The sequence below is a fragment of the Muntiacus reevesi genome, chromosome 2 (assembly GCF_963930625.1).
Source record: "Muntiacus reevesi chromosome 2, mMunRee1.1, whole genome shotgun sequence".
NCBI lineage: Eukaryota > Metazoa > Chordata > Mammalia > Artiodactyla > Cervidae > Muntiacus > Muntiacus reevesi.
Window position 1 is genome coordinate 215,513,931 of NC_089250.1, and position 19,710 is coordinate 215,533,640.

The 19,710-nt window shown below is 48.3% G+C and overlaps 1 protein-coding gene across 1 annotated transcript; it reads left to right on the forward strand.

The window, feature by feature from the left end:
- Positions 1-262: 262 nt before the first annotated feature.
- AARS1 (alanyl-tRNA synthetase 1) lies at positions 263-19,335 on the forward strand. Its single transcript, XM_065924992.1, has 21 exons — positions 263-386; positions 3,171-3,335; positions 5,667-5,855; positions 6,098-6,243; positions 6,875-7,066; positions 7,439-7,583; positions 7,952-8,097; positions 8,828-8,936; positions 9,091-9,241; positions 10,089-10,213; positions 10,623-10,767; positions 11,808-11,986; positions 12,699-12,812; positions 14,119-14,325; positions 14,796-14,980; positions 16,032-16,140; positions 16,779-16,892; positions 17,459-17,578; positions 17,696-17,782; positions 18,171-18,284; positions 18,808-19,335. Exons 2-21 carry the CDS (start codon positions 3,192-3,194, stop codon positions 18,991-18,993), a joined length of 2,907 nt encoding a protein of 968 aa, XP_065781064.1. The 5' UTR covers positions 263-386; positions 3,171-3,191; the 3' UTR covers positions 18,994-19,335.
- Positions 19,336-19,710: the final 375 nt, after the last annotated feature.

The following is a 19,710-nucleotide window of genomic DNA, read 5'->3' on the forward strand; positions in this document are numbered from 1 at the left end:
CTCCTCCAGGGGATCTCCCCAACCCAGGGATCGAACCCAGGTCTCCCGCACCGCAGGCGGATTCTTTACCATCTGAGGCACGAGGGAAGCCCACGACATATCTTACGCATACTAAAATGTCGGTTTCCAGAAGTCCGCAACCTTACTCGTCACGTGACGGGCCCCAATCCCTTCTTTCCCTGCCATTGCGTCAGCCAGAAGTAGAGCCGCCTTCCCAGGAACCAACTAAGAAGTTGATACGTATTCCAGTTGACTGGCATGTTGCTTGACCAATAACGTCTCGGAAAGGCAAGACCAGGCGAGGTACTTTGCCCCGCGCTCTCTGGTTGGACGTGCTGCAGCCGCCGCGGCTTGAGGCCCGTGCCACTGCGCGTCTGTGGGAACAGGTAACCGAGGGTTCCGGGCAGTGGGTTCTGAGGGGGAGGTCAGGAATTGTGACCCCTGGGAGAAGTAGACTGGACCGAGAGGGTTCTGCCGCGCCGAGATAGCGGCTGGGCCCGGCGTCTGATCCCTGGGCCAGGTCCAATGAGGCCTCTGGAGCCGGGCCGGAACCGAGGCTGAGGCGGCCGCTGGGCGACACGGCCGCCGGAAAGTGGCTTTTTGTCAGACCCCTGGAGCGCTGGGGTGGGTTTGGCCTTGGGTTGCCTTGCTGAGAACCGAGACCTTGGAGGGATCATCATGGTCACCGACTACGCGTCCCAGGCGGAGGTTTTATATGCCCTGGTTTTAATCCCCAGGGGCGGGCGGGGTTGCCGGGGAGCGTGGTCAAGACGGGTAGGATCAGGCTCTGTGAGCCGCTCCCTCAGTTGTCCGCGCCCGCTCCCCAATTCTTGATGGTAGCTACGTAACTGATTCTAGTTCAGGCCCTTCTGGACGCACTTGGCATGCTCCGTCACATTCAGCGGTTACTTTCTCTGTCAGTCTGTTTCCGCTATGCTTTAAGTTCATTAGCAATTCGCTCTTAAAGGATTCCTATAGCATGAAATATTTAGCAACCACTGTACAAACCTCCAGTCATGATTCCCACTGGGCTGGAACTTACAGACTCTTGGGGAGATGGACATCAAGTCCTCAAATGCATGTGGAAATTATGGCAGAAGGCACCTGGGGCTCTGAAACTAAAACAGGGAGAATCTGATCAAAAAGGAGAAGCCTTCCTTAAATAAATCTCTTTGAAATTGAGATACCAACAATGAGAAATTAACTAGGAAAAAGCAAAGAGGGGAATAGGGTAGTCAGCTTACTTGGTAAATGAAGAGCAAGTTGAAAGGTCCAGTGGCTGGAACCTTAAACCCAAAGGCCGCACGCAACTCCTGCTGGGATATGGAATCTGGTCTGCTCTGTGCTACCTCTGTATCCAGTGTAACCTTCCTGTATATTTATATTGAATAAATGAATGAGTTGTGGTGATACAGCCTTTAATAGTCCAGCCTCCGTAGGGCTTTACATCAATGTATTGGCTCCTTTTATATCATACTACAGTTACTGCTGGGTATGACTGTCTCCCCATTAAGGGCGTAGACTCTCATTCATCTTGGTTCCCAGCTTATAGTGTGGATTCAGTATGTTGAAAGAATAAACAGGGATGGAAAATCCATATGTCTTTTGGAACGAAACTGTTTTTCTCGGTGACACATTTAGAGGAGAAGCAACGAACACTGTGAAACAGCTATGATGCTGTTGCTCCGTCAGAGTTAGCACCCTGCGTTCATTGTTGCCACCGTTATTATTAAGATGCATTGAGCCATGTTGAGGAGGGTCGAGGAGGAATGTGATGTGACAGAGTTTCTAGAAACTGTAACCTTGACTCCTTGGCTTCAACAGAAAGTCCTCAGCTATGGAAATTTTAGTAAGTTCTTTGGCTCAGTGTTTCACCATCTTTTTTCCCAAAGGGCTTTTTGTTTGAATAATGGTTTGATTGAGTTGTGAATAAATCAATTGAAATTGTGATAAAACATAAAATCTAAGAGTCCCAATCTCATCATATTTGCTATATACATCTTTCTTTGTTGTATCTTCCTCCTAAAAAGGAAGAAAACTTTGAGGTAGGTGATGTAAAGTAATAGTATCCAGTTTGTTCCAGTTTACCAGTTGCTTCCAAATACAGGAGGCCTTTTGAACCACACACCCCAGGTGTAGGCAGGATAGGTACCACTGTTTTACAAGAAGAGAAACAAGTGTAGGACAAAGTGACTTTAAAGGTTAGAGCTAGGTCTAAGATTAGAGACTTTTAGATAATATTGTGAATGAGATGGTTCCTTATTTTTCTAGACACCCAGAGCTGTATGGCAGTACAGCCCCATGCCACTTCTCTCTCACCCGCCTGTCAGAGAAGCCATGTAATATATATGAAAGAGATTGGAAACTGTAAATCTGTTTTACTCCTGATTTCCCTCTCTTCTGAGTCCCTTTCTCTTTCATAGATTCTGAGCTCTGCCTTCTTACTGCAGCTACAGTATCCTCACTCCCTAGCAGTCTAAAAGCTGGGAGGGCAGTGGTTTACCTGTTGGGTTCTGGAACTAAGTTGAGGCAGGTTCATTCCTGCTACTTGCAGGTAGTCTCTTGTACAGGTAAGCCCATCTCCAGGTCCGTTGCCGGCAACAGCCTCCCCAAGATGGTTAGGCCAAACCTAAAGGTTCTGGCTTTGGGGATAGTGAAACTTTGCACAGTTCTAGACATGTGGGTGAAGACAGAACTGGAAGGGGCCTTTCGAGTACAGCCCTCTTGATGGTGAAGTAAAGTAACTCCCTTAAAGACTTGGAGCTAGGTCTTCTCCTGAGCCTCCTCCCTCTCCAGTGGGCTTTTGTGCTAGATCATGAGGTTTAATTCTCATTTCCTAATTCCTGACCTAGGGCTTGGCACAGTGGGTGCACCATACATTTTTGCAGTGAATAAATGATTGAAGAAACCACCTCCTCTGCTTAATGTGTTGGTATATTGAACTTGAGGTTGGCCCTGGAAGGAAGAGAATGTGCAGTTGTCTGCTAGTGCAGCACGTTTTGCTTCAATGATAATTTTAGCCTTGAACATTCCAACATAGAGGTTTTAGGATCACACAGCTTACCCATGTCCTTCTTTGACTTGGCCTGAGAAGCTAGGAGTCTTGTGTAATGCTTACTTATCTCTTAGTTTCAATTCCCCTCATTTCTTTCATTTTTTTCTTTGGTTAGTTCCCTAGGGTTATTTTCAAGATGGACGCAACCCTAACAGCAGGTGAAATCCGGCAGCGTTTTATAGATTTCTTCAAGAGAAATGAACACACCTATGTTCACTCGTCTGCCACCATCCCTTTGGACGATCCCACTTTGCTCTTTGCCAATGCAGGCATGAACCAGGTAAGGTTGTTTTCCCCTTCCCCTTGCCTTTTTGTCCATGTAGGAGGCAGCAAAGCAACCCTGAAGTCCTACGAAATCCCAGTTCTGTCACTTACTGTGTAGTCCTCATGTTGTTGAACTTTCATTTCTTTGCGTGTGAAAAGAGAAATAATAATAGTGCCTGTCTTTAGGTTGCAATGAGGAGTAAATAAAGTAATGCATTAAAAGTGCTTACCACAGGGACTTACTTACCTGATGGTCCAGTGGTTTAGACTCCACACTTTCACTGCAAGAGACTCGGGTGAGGCCAAAAAAAAAAAAAAAAAAAAAAAGGTGTAGCACAGTATTTGAAGTAGGTACTTGAACATTAGCTATTGTTATTTTTAATTATGATGAGAGACCCTGATACTCATGGATTAACCTTGCATGCCTCTCAAGAAAAATACAGCCTGCATCTAGTCTGTAATTTTTTGCTCTTTTTTTTTTTTTTCCCTTCCTAAGGAAAAAGCTATGTGTTATTAGAATCAGAGTCTGGGTTAATCTTGCTGAGCCCTGAAGAGACTTGTTAACTCAGCTGTTGTGGTTCTCCTTCATCTTCTCATTGTCCTTGTATTTTTCTTTATAAAATAAGTCAGTTCTTCAGAATTTTTTTAAGGCTTTGCTTTCATTCCCATTCTAGGCCATGCACTGTTTTATGGATTTTTAATTTTTTCTTGCATCTACTGCCAAATGTCAATTTGGATCTACTGCTAAAGAAACTTATTGGGGCAATTGATCTATAAAAGATACTTGAAAGTTTTATTTTAGGAAACAAGAGTTTTCTCTTGAAATAGTGGGAGCATCACAAGTTGATAAAGGTGTTTCAGTATGCCTGTGACATGGAAAACTGTTTAATTGGTTGGAAGTGGCTTCAAGTTAGATGGTGTCCTCAGGGCTTTCCTTTGGAGGTTCTCTGGGATAAGCTGACATTTTCTTTTGTCCCAGGTCTCTTCTCTGGCTTTGAAAAGTGGCACCAGTGGAAACATTTTCCACCTTGTGTAACGTGAACTGTGAAATTATAAAAGTGTTTTCCATTATGTGTGTGAGTCCCATGCATACACCTGGAATTGAGGGTGCTAATTTTAGGTGGATTCTTTCAAGGTGGTGGGTTTTCTGGAACACTGAAACAGTTCTGTTCTACTTAGGCATACCTCGGCTTTGTCTTCTCCCACATGAACTGACTGTACTTGGCAGAAGGACCACAAAGTCCAAGGTTGATAAACATTCCCTGAATATCAGTCACTAGTAGATTGCATGTAGCACCTCCTATACACCAGGCACTGTTCTATGTCTTACATACACTAACACATTTGATGCTCACTCTGTACCATCCCACTGAGGCACTGAAGGCTCGGCTAAAATTGCCTAAGCTTATGAGACTGGAGCATGGATTTGAACTCAGAGAGAGTCATTTGTTTAACTTATGTGCTCTGTTGCTAAGTCGTTTCCAGCTCTTTGAGATCTCAGGGACTGTAGCCTGCCAGGCTCCTTTGTCAGTGGCATTTACCAGGAAAGCATACTGGTGGGGGTTGCCATTTCCTTCTCCAGGGACTGAACCTGGGTCCTCTGCATTGGCAGGCAGATTCTTTACCACTGAGCCACCATGGAAACCCCGTATGTGGTCTACTGCTTCTTAATCACAAATACCTTTTTTTTTTTTTTTTGCTTGATTGTTTGTACATTTTGAATTAGTATTTGTTAGGCATCTGCTCGTTTTATCCAGGTGCTGGTTATACAGAACTAAGTAAGATAGTTTTTCCTTTAAGGAGTTTGTGGTCTAGTGCAGGACTATCCAGTAGAACTCTATGCAATGATGGTAATTCCGTAGCTAATCACACATCAGCCAGCTGTGATTATGGAGCTAGTATGACCTAGTTGTGCTGATTTTACTTCTTTAAAAGGTCTCAAATTCTTTTCTTCCTTATCACCTTTACTACCAAGCCAGCACATCAGGTTTGGAATAAATTCTTCTAGAAAGATGGTATAAGCCCTGACTCTCAGAGACTTAAGAGGAAGCACTGGTTTCACTGCATCAACCTTGACCGTTACCCTAGATCTGGCAGGGCTTTCTGTCTCTCAGTTGGTGTTACTGGCATTGATGGGAATCATTAGAGAATGAGGGCCAGAGGGGCGCTGCTCCAAGACAGGCTGCCTCTGCTGCAGCCCACAGGGCCACCTGGCTCTGATAAGTTTCCGTTTTGCAGCTGATCATATCTGGAACTGAACAGTTTAATGTGTAGTCTCTTCCTGCCAGCGTGCAACCACCTGATATATCTGCAGCTCTTTAAAAGTTGAAATGTTCCTTTTTTTTAGTTCAAACCCATCTTTCTGAATACTATTGACCCATCTCACCCTATGGCAAAGCTGAGCAGAGCTGCCAACACTCAGAAATGCATCCGGGCTGGCGGCAAACACAATGACCTGGATGACGTGGGCAAGGATGTCTATCATCACACCTTCTTTGAGATGCTGGGCTCCTGGTCCTTTGGAGATTACTTCAAGGTAAGTTCAAAGAGAAGATCTGTTGGCATTTTGAGATTCAGAAGTGAAGGACATTTCTTAATTCTAAGACTTCCTGAAAGCAGTGCCTGTAATTTGATTATTTCAGTTTACATTTGGATTTCTTGTATAAATTGATCCTGAATTTGACTATTTATGGTGAAGACACTGTTTTGGCCCTCTTCTATTCATACTAAATAGATTTTGGTTTGGTCGTGTTCCACATCTTTTTGATCTTGTTGTAGGAACTGGCATGTAAGATGGCTCTAGAACTTCTTACCCAAGAGTTTGGCATTTCAGTTGAAAGACTCTACGTTACTTACTTTGGTGGGGACGAAGCAGCTGGCTTAGAACCAGACCTGGAATGCAAACAGATCTGGCAAAACTTGGGGTAAGAATGCAGCTTGCATGTTGAGAGTATGAGTATGAAGGAATAAAATGATTCTGCGCTCAGTGCCAGAGTGGGGTCTTAGGACTTGGAGTGCATTGCCATTTCCTATTTTAGGGTGTGAATTGGGAGGTGGAGGTGCCTGGGAGTAATTATCTTTTGCTGCATCCGTTGCTTTCTTTGTAGGTTTACTTGATCATTCTGTTGTTGAAAGCCAACATGAAGTGGCATAGGGAGGTGACTTTAAATGATATGCAGCTTTTTTAAAAACACTTACACTGTCATAATTGTCCTCATTTATGAAAATGAAGGAACATTTGCAAAGAAATTTGTTTAATTCTGTACATATTCAGCATAAACATTTTCACTTTTATGTGTTTCTCAGCTTTATCTAGATATTTGCATATTTTCATTTAGTTGTGATTATAACATGTGTATTTTATATTCTGTTGTAGTGACTCTTGAATCATGTTGTGCTTCTTTAGCAGGATTTGCTGCAGGCTTGGCCTTAGTAATTGCCAAAGAGTGAGCTCTCTTTCTAGAAATGCATAAGGATCTCCTTTTCTCAGGGATGCAAGTCTGTGCAGAATCCTGTCGCTGGCTATAACTGGGCCTTTCTTCCCGCTCTCTGCAGGCTGGATGACAGCAGAATCCTCCCTGGCAACATGAAGGATAACTTCTGGGAGATGGGTGACACGGGCCCATGTGGTCCCTGCAGTGAGATCCACTATGACCGGGTTGGTGGTCGGGATGTGGCTCACCTCGTCAACCAAGACGACCCCAACGTGCTGGAGATTTGGAACCTCGTGTTCATCCAGTATAACAGGTCGCCTCGGGGTCCTGAACTGTTCCTGCTAAGAGCAGCAGCTTTCCTCAAGCCAAGTAGAGCAAGAGGAACTCAGAGCGTGTGGTTGTCTTCTCATCCACACGAGTCTTTGGGGCCAGTGGGCCAGTGCTAAAGGCATAATTTGCTGTAACTTGAACTGCTGTTCTAAAGCTCATTTCCTTGAAGCTTGCCTCACTCTGTAATGGATCCCAGATTATTTCTTCCCTTTTCTCTGCACTCCTCTCTTCCCACCAAAATAGGCAGAAGCTAATGACAGTCACAGCCTGCAAATGGCTAAGTGAGTTTTACCCAGCATGGAGAGGTGGCAGCCGGAGTCCGTGTTTCACCTTCTTCTTTATCTGGATCTTGCAGGGAAACCGATGGCATTCTGAAACCTCTTCCCAAGAAAAGCATCGACACAGGGATGGGCCTGGAGCGACTGGTGTCCGTGCTGCAGAATAAGATGTCCAACTATGACACTGACCTTTTCGTCCCTTATTTTGAAGCCATCCAAAAGGTACTGGTCCTATTATTGCAGGCTTCGGTGGAGGTTTCCAGGCTGGCTCTTAGTTCTGTCGAAAATAAAACAATTGTATGCTTTGCCACGTGAGGGCACCTGTGACCATCTGCCAGCTTCATGGTTAACATTAATAACAGTGTTCTGAAGAAGCACAGGGCATTGTGATTTATTGAGTGCACCAGCCTGGTTAGCGGCTCTTCAGTCTTGCCCCTGTCGCCTTTCTTGGGATTACAGGATCTGGCAAGATGGTCACTCTTTCTCCTTATGCCCCCACCCCCACCCCGCAGTCCTCTGGAACCTTCTAGGGTAAGGCAGCACCAGAAGAGCCACTTCCCAATGAGCTGCCTCCTGGTTTTTATCTGCAGGGCACAGGTGCTCGGCCATACACTGGGAAAGTGGGTGCGGAGGACGCTGACGGGATCGACATGGCCTACCGGGTGCTGGCTGACCACGCACGGACCATCACTGTGGCCCTGGCCGATGGCGGCCGACCTGACAATACCGGGCGGGGGTAAGCATGTTACACACAGCGCAGCTTTAGGACTGACACTGAGTTTTTGGCTCTGTGGAACTTAAAGCCACACTTCATTATTGCTTTATGTGTCATCTAGGTGGTTGGAGGGATTTTTTTTTTCCCCTTTTTTAGGAATAGAGGGAGTTTCAGCTCACTTTGAACAGAGTTCACTATATTAAATCTTTGCTGCCGAGGGAGGTGGGATGGGGGACCGGGATGGGGAATACGTATAACACTATGGCTGATTCATATCAATGTATGACAAAACCCACTGAAAAATAAAAAATTAATAAAAAAATAAATAAATAAATCTTTGCTGCCAAGTACAAGGTGATAAGGATTGTATTTAAGGTTGCCTGATAAGATACTGACAGGGGCAGGGTAGATACTAATTAACCCAGGGCATCTTGATTATTGACAGGCAGGACCTGAGGTTGTGGGCATCAAGTCGGCCATCTGGTCTGTACTTCCTGCCTTCATCTTTGGTTTAGCAGAACAAGGCTGGAAGATGAACCAAGGTTACCCTTGATGCGTATTTGTGGATATGTAGTAACATCCACAAAACATGCGTTTTATGCTGGAATTAATGTTCATGACCTTGGGGGATGCAAAAAAGCCTTAGGAGAGTCTCAAAGAGTAGGCCTTTTGGTAGAATTCCAAAGGGCCCTCTACAAAATGCTTGACTGGGAATGCTGTCTAGCAGGGTCTTGGGTTCTGCTTCTTACAGGTATGTGTTAAGACGGATTCTCCGCCGGGCTGTTCGATATTCCCATGAGAAACTCAATGCCAGCAGGGGTTTCTTTGCTACGTTAGTAGACGTTGTTGTCCAGTCTCTTGTAAGTGTATTTCCTGCTCACCTCTTCTGTACTAAAGTGCAAACCTTAATTGGGGTAGGGTGAGCGATGTCACACTGTTAATGAGAATTTTTAGAAGAGTCATGGTATAATCCTTGTCTTTATTGGCCTCAAATCTGTGTTTCCCATTTGCCAGGGTGATGCGTTTCCTGAGCTGAAGAAGGACCCAGATATGGTGAAGGACATCATTAATGAAGAAGAAGTGCAGTTTCTCAAGACGCTCAGCAGAGGGCGTCGCATCCTGGACAGGAAAATTCAGAGCCTGGGAGACAGCAAAATCATTCCTGGTAAGAACTGGTTTTTTCCTTTCTTCATCAGGCTGGTTCATCTTCCTGGAAGAGGCAAGCCCTTTCTCACAAACTTGACTGTAGGCTCTTGTGTCTCCAAAGGCTGAGCATAGCCTGGTTAGACCACTTTGGTGTGAAATGGGGTTTAATAATATGATTTAAAAAGTAATATATTATTGTGGCAAAGTATTCAAACAGTATAGAGGTAAAAAGTGAAAATCCTCTTTGACTCCTTTTTCAGAAGTCACAATTCTTTGGAATTTTGCATATAACTAACTAGTCAAGACTTTTCTTTCTTTCTAGTTTTCAAGACTAGTCAAGACATGCATATAGATGTATATAGGGGTATGTGTGCTCACAAGCAAAAATGGGAACAAATAGTATATAATATTTTACAGGTTTATTTTTTACCTGACAGGAAAATTAGTTCCAAAAGTTTTTACTCTTTATGGAAGTATAATGTACAGGGTGAAAACCTGGTGTATTTCCCACAAACTGAACACACTTGTGTTCAGATTAGGAGACAGAGCTTTTCCAGGGACTCTTTGTGCTTCTCCCAGGTTGACTGGAAAAGATTTAATGGATTTTCTGATACAGAACCAAAACTGACTTGCATGGCTCTTTAATTCCTCCTGTCATTGCCAGCTTCCTCCTGGGAAGGGCTTGCAGTGGGAAAGAAGGAGGTTGTTTCCATCATTTTTTGATCTTTTAAAATTTGTTTTTAACGGGAGGACAGTTGTATAGTGTTGTGTTGTTTTCTGCCGTGAATCAGCCGTCAGCATACGTGTGCCCCCCTGAACCTCCTCCCTGTCCCTGTCGCTCTTACATGCTCCGTGGCGCTGTGCAGGGGATACCGCTTGGCTCCTCTACGACACCTACGGGTTCCCCGTGGATCTCACCGCGCTGATTGCTGAAGAGAAGGGGCTGGTGGTGGACATGGATGGCTTTGACGAGGAGAGGAAGCTGGCCCAGGTAAAGTGTTTATGGAGTGAGAAGGAAACTCAGCGCCAAGCAAGGCAGGGCTTGACTGCAAAGCACGAGTTTCCTCCCATTAGAGGTGTTGAAATTTCTGTTTTTCCCAAGACTAGTGAGTCTCAAGTAGGGCAGTTTGGCAGCGATGTGTAAAGACGTCTCTCGGGTTTCTGAACGTGCGGGCAGGCAAGTGTGCTGCTGTGTAGTGGGTCGAGGCCAGGAGTGCTGCTCAGCCTCCTCCAGTGGACAGCCTCTCAGAGCAAGAGTTAACCGGCTCCAAGTGTCACGGTGCTGAGATCAGAAAAACTGTTCAGAGTTTTACATGGGGCATGGTTTAGCGATTTCGAGTCCTTCATAGTTCTTTTTCTCTGACGTTAAGGTAAATTGTGCTTATTTCTCTTGCTGGCAGCTGAAATCACAGGGCAAGGGAGCTGGTGGGGAGGACCTCATTATGCTGGACATTTATGCTATTGAAGAACTCCGGGAAAAGGGTCTGGAGGCAACAGATGATTCCCCGAAGTACAGTTACTATTCGGACTCCAGTGGGACCTACGGTATGTTCATTTGCTCATCTGGGGTGGTTTTCAAGCAATGCGTCTCAAAAGATTGGAAACCCTAAGTATCCATGGTAGCCTCACCTGTAGCGCTGTGTGGTCATGCTGGGTTATTTTATACTCAGAGAGGCCCTTTGTGATTGACTTTCTGTCTTTTATTTTGGAATAATTACAGATTCACAGGATGTTGTAAAAAAACAAATTTAACTTGAGATCTCTTATACGTTATACCCAGTTTTCACTAATTATATTAATAACATCTTGTTAGGAAACAAGAAAAATGATACTGACTGATAAAATTCATAGCGGCTGTTGAATTTTGCATCAGAACAGTAGTGTTCTAAAGTTAAGACAGCTCAAATACACAGGCACTACATGTTTTTGCTTTCTTCTTTTTTTTTAAAAAATATTTGTTTATATGTCAGTGCTGAGTCTTAGTTGCAGCTCTTCGGGTCTTTAGTTGCAGTGTTTAGCTGCAGCATATGAATTCTTAGTTGTGGCGTGGGGATCTGGTTCCTTGATGGGAGATTGAACCCAGGCCCCAAAGCATTGGAAGCATGGAGTCATAACCACTGGACTACCAGGGAAGTCCTATTTTTTTTCTTTTTTCACTCCAGCAGGGATTCCTAAATCTATCCAAGGAAGCCCACAAAATGAATATATTCTTTATGAATTGACCTTGGAAAGAGAATTTATCACTACTATTAAATATCTGCTTATCAAGTTCACCAGCTTTCTGTTCAGTAGCTCAGAGTTAAGGTGACCAACTGTCCCATTTTCCCAGAATTGTCCCAGTGTTTCCTCACATCCTGGGAAATCCCTTGGTCCCAAGCAAACCGGGGGAGTTGATCATCCCTGAGTATTGTGTTCTCCAATAGAAGACCAGCATGTTAAGCCCTTTTGTGAAGGCTAATAGGCTGGCTTCCAGCCTAACAGTAGACAGTTAGGACCTCAGGAGAGTTTGAGAAATAGAATCGAGCACAAACCAGCTGAGAACGTGTGAGTGAAATCATCTACTGTGTTTTTCCCCTTGTGCACAGTGTTTGAGAGTGCAGTAGCTACAGTGATGGCTCTGCGCCGGGACAAGATGTTTGTGGAAGAAGTGTCCACAGGCCAGGAGTGTGGAGTGGTGCTGGACAAGACCTGTTTCTATGCTGAGCAGGGAGGGCAGATCTACGACGAAGGGTATCTGGTGAAGGTCGACGACAGCAGTGAAGATGTGAGCCAGCAGCTCCTCCTCGATAGCCAGGGGGCGGGTGGCCAACCACAGCCTGCACCCCGACAGCCACTCTGGCGGCTGGGTGCTCCCGGGCCTGAGGGGCAAACACAACCGCTCTCTGGGTTGTCCCATGGCCAGTGTTTCTGAAGCCAGGGTCACCACTGCTTGCGCCGTGTCGCTTCCCTCACCATCAAGCTCCCCTCACAGCGGGGTCTTTGCAGCCAGGCTGCTTAGGGTGATCCTCGGGTCCTCTAGGCTCCCCTCAGAAATAAGGAGGGCCAGCTCTGACAAGGGAGGGTGGGGAACGGGATGGGGTCCTCATCCAAGCTGCAGCCTCTCGCTCTGCTGCTGCTGGCTCTGGTTTTGGACGAGTTCCCAGACTTGAGTTTCCTTATCCTGACTTTAGTTCTCTAAGATGCTCCCTAATGGAGCGTGTGTGTATACATACATGTCTACTATGTATTTAAACTGCTGTGTGTATATAATAATATAATGGGTATATAGTGGCCCGTATATATATTAACATATATATGTACATATATATCGTAATAATATTAATGTTATGTGTGTAACATGTAAAGAGAGAATTCATATATATGTTTATCTGTATTTGCATGTATACATACCTGTACGTGTACATACACACACACACACATACACACATTTGGATTTATTTAGTTAGTTGTTTATTGGTCTCCTCCTTGACTCTTAGAAAACTGAGTTCACAGTGAAGAACACTCAGGTCCGAGGAGGGTATGTGCTGCACATAGGAACACTCTACGGCAGCCTGAAAGTGGGGGACCGGGTCCGGCTGTTTATTGATGAGGTGAGTTGCTTTATGCTGGTCAGCACTGGATAGGATCACTGATCTCTCCCTCCCCCCTTTAAAAAAGAAGTCAGCTTTATGGAGGCATAACTGGCACATAGAATTATAAGATATTTAAAGTGTACATCATGGTGATTTGATAGGTTGTGAAAAGAATTCACCTCTTCTTCTGGCTTTAAATTGGTCCATCATTATTACCCCTTCTAAGTGAAATTATAAATAGGTAATTACAAGTAAGGTGCAGGAGTAAATTTTATGAGGGTTGTAACTGATATTTAAATCTTAATGTCCCAAGTAAGACCATGGTATTTCAGTTGAGATCCTGTGGCTTCATTTTCATGGATTGCCTTTCTCCAGCTTTACCTCAAATACTTTAGGAGCCAAGGATCCCATATTAAGAAACAGTTTCTACTCTGTGTGCCAGAGCTCCAAAATAGCAGTAGCATAAAACCCAGAGGAAATGCGCTTTTCACCTGAAAGTTCACGCTGGTGCAGAGGCCCTCCTCACAAAGTCAGAGGGCCTGCTGTTCCTTATGTTTGCTGTTCTTCCTTCATTCCTGGGGTGTTGCTCTTGATTTCACGTTCCAAGAAGGTTGCTGTCAGATCCATTCTCTACACCAGGGGTTGGTGAGCTTTTTGTGTAAATTTCCTGCATGCATGTGTGCATACTAAGTTGCTCAGTCATGTCTGACTTTTTGCGACCCCATGCCCCACAGACTATAGCCTGCCAGACTCCTCTGTCCACAGAAATTTTCCAGGCAAGAGTACTGGAGTGGGGTACCATTTCCTCCTCCAGGGCATCTTCCTGACCCAGGGATCGAACCCATGGGTTTCCTGCATCTCCTGCATTGGCAGGTGGATTCCTTACTGCTGAGTCACCTGGGAAGCCCTTTTAAAGTGCCAGATAGTAAATATTTTTGGTTTTCTGAACCATACAGTCTCTGTCACAACTGCTGTTGTGGCACAAAAGCACTGTAGACAATATATAAACACGGGTGGGCTGTGTTCTGGACAACCTAGCTATAAAAATGGACCGTAGGACGAATTTGGCCCACAGGCCGTAACTCGCCACCTCCTGTTGTAGATGGTGGGAAAGAGGTGGGGTAGTGGGGATGTGTCCCTTCTCACTGACTGGAAGTGACTCACCTAGCCACAGTTAGCTGTGAGGGACACTGTAGGCTTTCTTCTGCGCAGCCGTGTGTCCAGCTAAAGCCTTTAGGCCTTGGGAAGGAGGGGAGAGTGGGTGTTGGGGACCGACCAGCGGTCCACCACCGACCTCTCCACCAGCCTGCTCTGCCCCGTGCAGCCCCGACGAAGGCCTGTCATGAGCAACCACACGGCCACCCACATCCTGAACTTCGCCCTGCACTCTGTGCTGGGGGAGGCTGACCAGAGAGGCTCCCTAGTTGCGCCTGACCGCCTTCGCTTTGACTTCACTGCCAAGGGAGCCATGTCCACCCAGCAGATCAAGAAGGCTGAGGAGATTGCAAATGAGATGATTGAGGCAGCCAAGGTAGGTTGGATTACACGTGAACTCTGAGTCATGAACTTCTCTCCTTCCTGCACCATTTACGGAGCTGCTGCCGCCCAAATGCTCTCCGTCTGTTGAACCGTATTCTGTCCTGTGAACATGTGTGCTTAACGCAGTGGTTCTCAGCTGTACTGGGTAGGGGACAGTGCTGGTGTTCAGTGAGGGGTCTCTGCTCCACCTCTTCCTCAGGACAGCCAGATCCCTTCTAGTTATATCTGGTTTACATATAGCAGCATATCCATTTCAGATTTGGTGCATGATTTAACGAAATAGTTGGAAATTCCTATTTTGAGCTCCTAGACCTTACATATGGGGTTTTATTTTGGGATGTGATCAGCACAGCCAGGATCAGAAACCAGAGCCCTGCCTGCAAGTCCGCAGTCTCCCTGCTCCCTCCTGCACCCCCAGAGAATATCTCCCCAGCTGTCTCTCCTGTCCTTTCTCCACGGCAGCCGGTCTACACTGAGGATTGTGCTCTGGCGGCAGCTAAAGCCATCCAGGGCCTGCGGGCTGTGTTTGATGAGACCTACCCTGACCCTGTGCGAGTCGTCTCCATTGGGGTCCCAGTGTCTGAGCTGCTGGATGACCCCTCCGGTCCTGCTGGCTCGCTCACTTCTGTTGAGTTCTGTGGGGGAACGTGAGTACCTCAGGGGCAGTGGTGGACCTGCCTCTTACTAATTTGGGTTACCCTCGGAGGGTGTGGGTAATGGGCTAGACCAGCTCTCGTTTGTCTGAGGTTGAAGAGGGGTCCTCGGAAATGCAGGTGCCAAGTAGCTCTCCCAGAAGTCAGTTTCTCTGTGCCCTCATCACACCCTCAGTGTCTGATAGTGACTTTACTGAGTGTGTGGTGAAACGCTCTTAGGAGGAGAAAGTGGAAAATGTCACCTTAACCCTTACCTCATGGCTGTTTGCTCTGGTTCCCTGGAAAGATGACAAGAGAAGCCTGCGAATTCATGATTCAGCAGGGCTGTGGCGCTTCTAACCTGATCTTAGCTCCTTTCGACTCCCAGGGCCTCATATAGTTCCCTTTGTCAGCTGAAGGAGCATCTGGGGAATTAATAACCCCATTATCTCAGAGCCCCTGTGTTAGGCCACACGGTAGAGCTGACTCAGCTTGACTGTGGCCAGTCACTTGTTTCTGCCAACTTGAAGATCTCCGTATCCCTTGAGGTCTTTCTGGAACAGTGTGGGGGCCTGGGAAATTCCTGCTTCCAAAGGAATCATGGGGAAAAGAACATTCCTAAGGCCACGGTAGAGCCCATCCAGGGCCTCCTCTGAGTCTCTGGCAGGTGGGGGATGGGGCCGGGGTCCTTGTGGATGACACAGTAAATGAGCATTTGAGGTGAGGTTCTCTGAGCAGTGCAGTTGTTGAAGGGATTGTGGTAACATTTTAAAGGTAGTCCACCGACACTTTCAGAAGGGGCAGAAGATAACTGTCCTGTGAGGGAGAATTTTCCACATTTAATGTGTGAGAAAACTAAGGCTCAGAAAAGTGGTTCCTTGCACAGTGTCAGCTCCAGCTAGGCCTTCTCTGACTGCCTTCAGAGCTGTACCCTGACGTAATATGGGCCTTTTCTCCTGTTCCCTGGGGAAGCTTCCCCGGGAGCCACCACCTCCTAGGGCTCCTGCTCCCAGCTGAGGGCTCCCAGGTGTGGGGAGGACCGTGAACTTTGCTTTCTGCCATGCAGACACCTGCAGAACTCAAGTCACGCAGGAGCGTTTGTGATTGTGAGTGAAGAAGCTATTGCCAAGGGCATCCGGAGGATAGTTGCTGTCACAGGGGCTGAAGCCCACAAGGTGAGCAGCTGAGGCTGGGCTCTGAGTCCACGGGGCACGCGGCCGCTGTGGGCAGGCTCGGAGGTCTGGCACGCCCTCCAAACGCCCTCCAGTTACTCGTGCCTGGGAGGAGGAAGCCACCGTCACCTGAGACTTGCTAGCTAAGGGGAAGGTTCATATCTTTTAAACTTTTAAAATGCAGGTAAGCTCTGCAGTCATGCGTTCATGTTCAGGAGGGAGGCCGTGTTTTGCCGTGTTCTCCATGCCCCCGGCACTTCGCCGCCTCTCCCTGGGGGCATGCACTTAGTTTGAGATGCTTGGAGTAGGGGGACAATTGCTCGGCATGGGGACTGGAGCTCACGCCTGACACATGCTGAGGCTTGAGGAGTGGTCATTTCATTGGTGCGAAGGGCTTCTGACTCGTGAGTTCTCGGTCACCCCCGAGCCCAAGATCCACTGGCCAGGTGTGTGAGGAGAATGCTTCCTCCTGGGGCATGAGGCTGTAGACACCTGCTCCCCGAAGGAAGAGAAAGGTCTGATGTTCTGGGAGAGTTTTGTGTCAGAGCCTGCCGTCAGAGCCTGCCACAGTTGACAGGCAGAATTGTGAAGTTCAAGGTTCCCTGACCCAGAGTTTACAACTCTGGTTGTCCTCCTCACAGGCCCTCAGGAAAGCAGAGAGCTTGAAGAAATCTCTCTGTGTCATGGAGGCCAAAGTGAAGGCCCAGACTGCACCGAACAAGGACGTGCAGAGAGAGATCGCGGACCTCGGGGAGGTAGGGTGGCCTCCCTCCTCAAGCCGTGGTTCTCGGGGCTGTGGGCGTTGGGACTGACCGCTGATGTCTGGCAGCCTGGCAAAGGGGGCTCCATGGACCCTGGTCTGCGGACCCTGGAACCTGCCTGCTGCCCCTGTTGCTGATGGCCGGAGAGCCCCTTCCAAGCACTCGTGGGCGCTGGCGTTGGTGTTGGGACAGGTCCTGTGGGTGCCCACTTTCTCCAGGTCTCCTGGTCCCAAGTCGCTTTATGACATTTTATGGTTTTGTGTTCTCTGAGACCTGGGTTCAATCCCTGGGTCAGGAAGATCCCCTGGAGGAGGGCATGGCAACCCACTCCAGTGTTCTTGCCTGGAGAGTCCCATGGACAGAGGAGCCTGGCGGGCTGCAGTCCATGGGGTCACGAAGAGTCAGACACGACTGCGCAACTAACACTTTGACTTTCTTCTTCTGGACACTGGTTGGGGAACTTTGCTGTTCAAAGCCAGAAGGGTGTGGTGGGATGGGCTGGGCTCACCTCCTAGCTCCTGGTGGTCCAGATCCCAGTGGTATTCCTGTTCTGTTTCCAGGCCCTGGCCACTGCCATCATCCCTCAGTGGCAGAAGGATGAATTCCGGGAGAATCTCAAGTCCCTGAAGAAGATCATGGATGACCTAGACCGGGCTAGCAAAGCTGATGTGCAGAAGCGGGTGGGTCTCGGCAGTGCGGGCGGGAGGAGCAGAGGCAGAGGCTGCGCAGGCTGCTGTCTGGGGGTCGGAGTCTGGGCCTCTGACCTGAGGCCCCTCTCTGGACTTCCTTCCATGCAGGTGTTGGAGAAGACTAAACAGCTCATCGACAGCAGCCCCAACCAGCCCCTGGTCATCCTGGAGGTAGAGAGCGGCGCCTCAGCCAAGGCAAGCCTGGCAGGGCCCCCGCGCTGCCCTGTGCCCGTCTGCTGCCCATCTCCTCCCCGTGGGCTCCCTGCAGCCCTCTGGGGGCTGAGTGTGAGCCCTGTGGCTCTGAACCAAGGAGCTGCCTGAGGGCCCCCCTCCGGGACTGAGTTGGACTGAGCCGTGGCTGGAGAGCTGTGGCTCCTGGAGGTGGATGGCCAGCCTGAGCCTGGGGTGGGCGAGACCCTGTGCTGAGCCCCCATCCAGGCTCCGGGACCAGCGCCTGCTCTTAGAAGCGGGGGCGGGGGTGGGGGGCACCCTGAGAACTGAGTCCTGCAAACCCACTGCACTTGAGGAGAGCATGGCCCCCTTTCCCAGGGCCACGGCGCCTGATGCCAGCTTTTCCCCACAGGCCCTGAACGAAGCCTTGAAGCTCTTTAAGACGCATTCCCCCCAGACGTCTGCCATGCTCTTCACAGTGGATAATGAGGCCGGCAGGATCACATGCTTGTGTCAAGTCCCCCAGGTCAGAACGCTCTGCAGTCCTGCTTAGGCAGCCCTGTGCTTGTGGGAGGTGATGTCCATAGCTCTTCTCAGGGACCCTGATTTTTCTTGGTTGTTTGCCAAGACTGTGTGTGTGTGTGTGTGTGTGTGTGTGTGTGTGTGCGCGCGCGCACGCGCACACGTGCATGCAGCCTGTTAGAGATGCCATTCTGTTGTCCACCTGTCACTTCCCTAGTGCCCTTCAGCCTCGTGTGTGTGTGTGTGTGTGCGTGCGCACGCATGCGTGCAACCTGTTAGAGATGCCGTTCTGTTGTCCACCTGTCACCTCCCTAGTGCCCTTCAGCCTCAGGCCCTCCCCCCTGGCGAATACGTTTAACCGTGCTGGCTTTGCTGCTCGGTGTACGTCGCCCTGGCTGTGGCACCAGCTGTGTGCTCTCAGCCCTGGTGGCATCAGGGCAGGATTGGGCGTCTGGCTCCAGCCCTCTGCTTGTCTGCCTCAATCCCATCCCCTCTGCTGACTCCCACTCCACCTTCCTGTCTCCTAGAATGCAGCCAACCGAGGCCTGAAAGCCAGCGAGTGGGTGCAGCAGGTGTCAGGCCTGATGGACGGCAAAGGCGGTGGCAAAGACGTGTCTGCTCAGGCCACGGGCAAGAACGTGGGCTGCCTGCAGGAGGCGCTGCAGCTGGCCACCTCCTTTGCCCAGCTGCGCCTGGGAGACGTGAAGAACTGAGAGGGAAGGGCAGGTCCACCGCCCCGACCCAGACACATCCGTCCAGCCAGGAGCTCTCCTTCCACCACAAGGACATTTGAATCTTGGGACCTTTAAACAGCCCCGTCTGTCGTAACCCAGCAGTAACCGGAACTTAACCTGGGAGCCAGCCTATGACTCAACACCCATGTTACATTTCTGCCCTGAGCACATCCATGCCATCCATCTAGAACTACTACCCCAGGATTGCTTTTTCATCATCACGCTTGTGTCTAGAGAGTTCTCTGCAGACTCAGTGCTGTGGGCCTCAAGAGAGGAATCATTTTTGCTGCAGAGAATAAAAAGACCATGTGCAATACTTGATATGATACTGCCACGTGAATTTTTTACTCCCCCTCTCGCCCTCCCCCCATAGGTGTCCCTAGGGTGATAACCTGTGGTTCCCTGGGTGTCTGTAGACTAATTGCTGTGGTTCCAGCTGGTTTCTGGTTGCAGTCCTTGCTGAGTCCAGCGCCAGACCTCTGAAATTTGAGAATAATGGTCCCTAGATTTGCGTCAAAACATCTGTGGGGATGACCCACAGAATGGGGTGAGATACAGGAATTCATTATTCAGTGGAAGATGGTCCGTGGGGTTGCTGGCAACAGAGAGAGTCTTCGTTTTTGGTGCTTCTTAGAGGAGAACATTCTCATTTATAAGTCTCATATGTCTTTTCCTCTCCTGATGTACAGGTTGGAT

What these genes read in the sequence shown, in the direction of transcription:
- AARS1 (XM_065924992.1), top strand. Translation starts at nt 3,192, where the DNA reads ATGGACGCAACCCTAACAGCAGGTGAAATCCGGCAGCGTTTTATAGAT. An exon ending in GTGTTCATCCAGTATAACAG is followed by an intron (nt 7,067 to 7,438) that starts GTCGCCTCGGGG and finishes TGGATCTTGCAG; the next exon opens with GGAAACCGATGGCATTCTGA. An exon ending in ACGTTGTTGTCCAGTCTCTT is followed by an intron (nt 8,937 to 9,090) that starts GTAAGTGTATTT and finishes CCCATTTGCCAG; the next exon opens with GGTGATGCGTTTCCTGAGCT.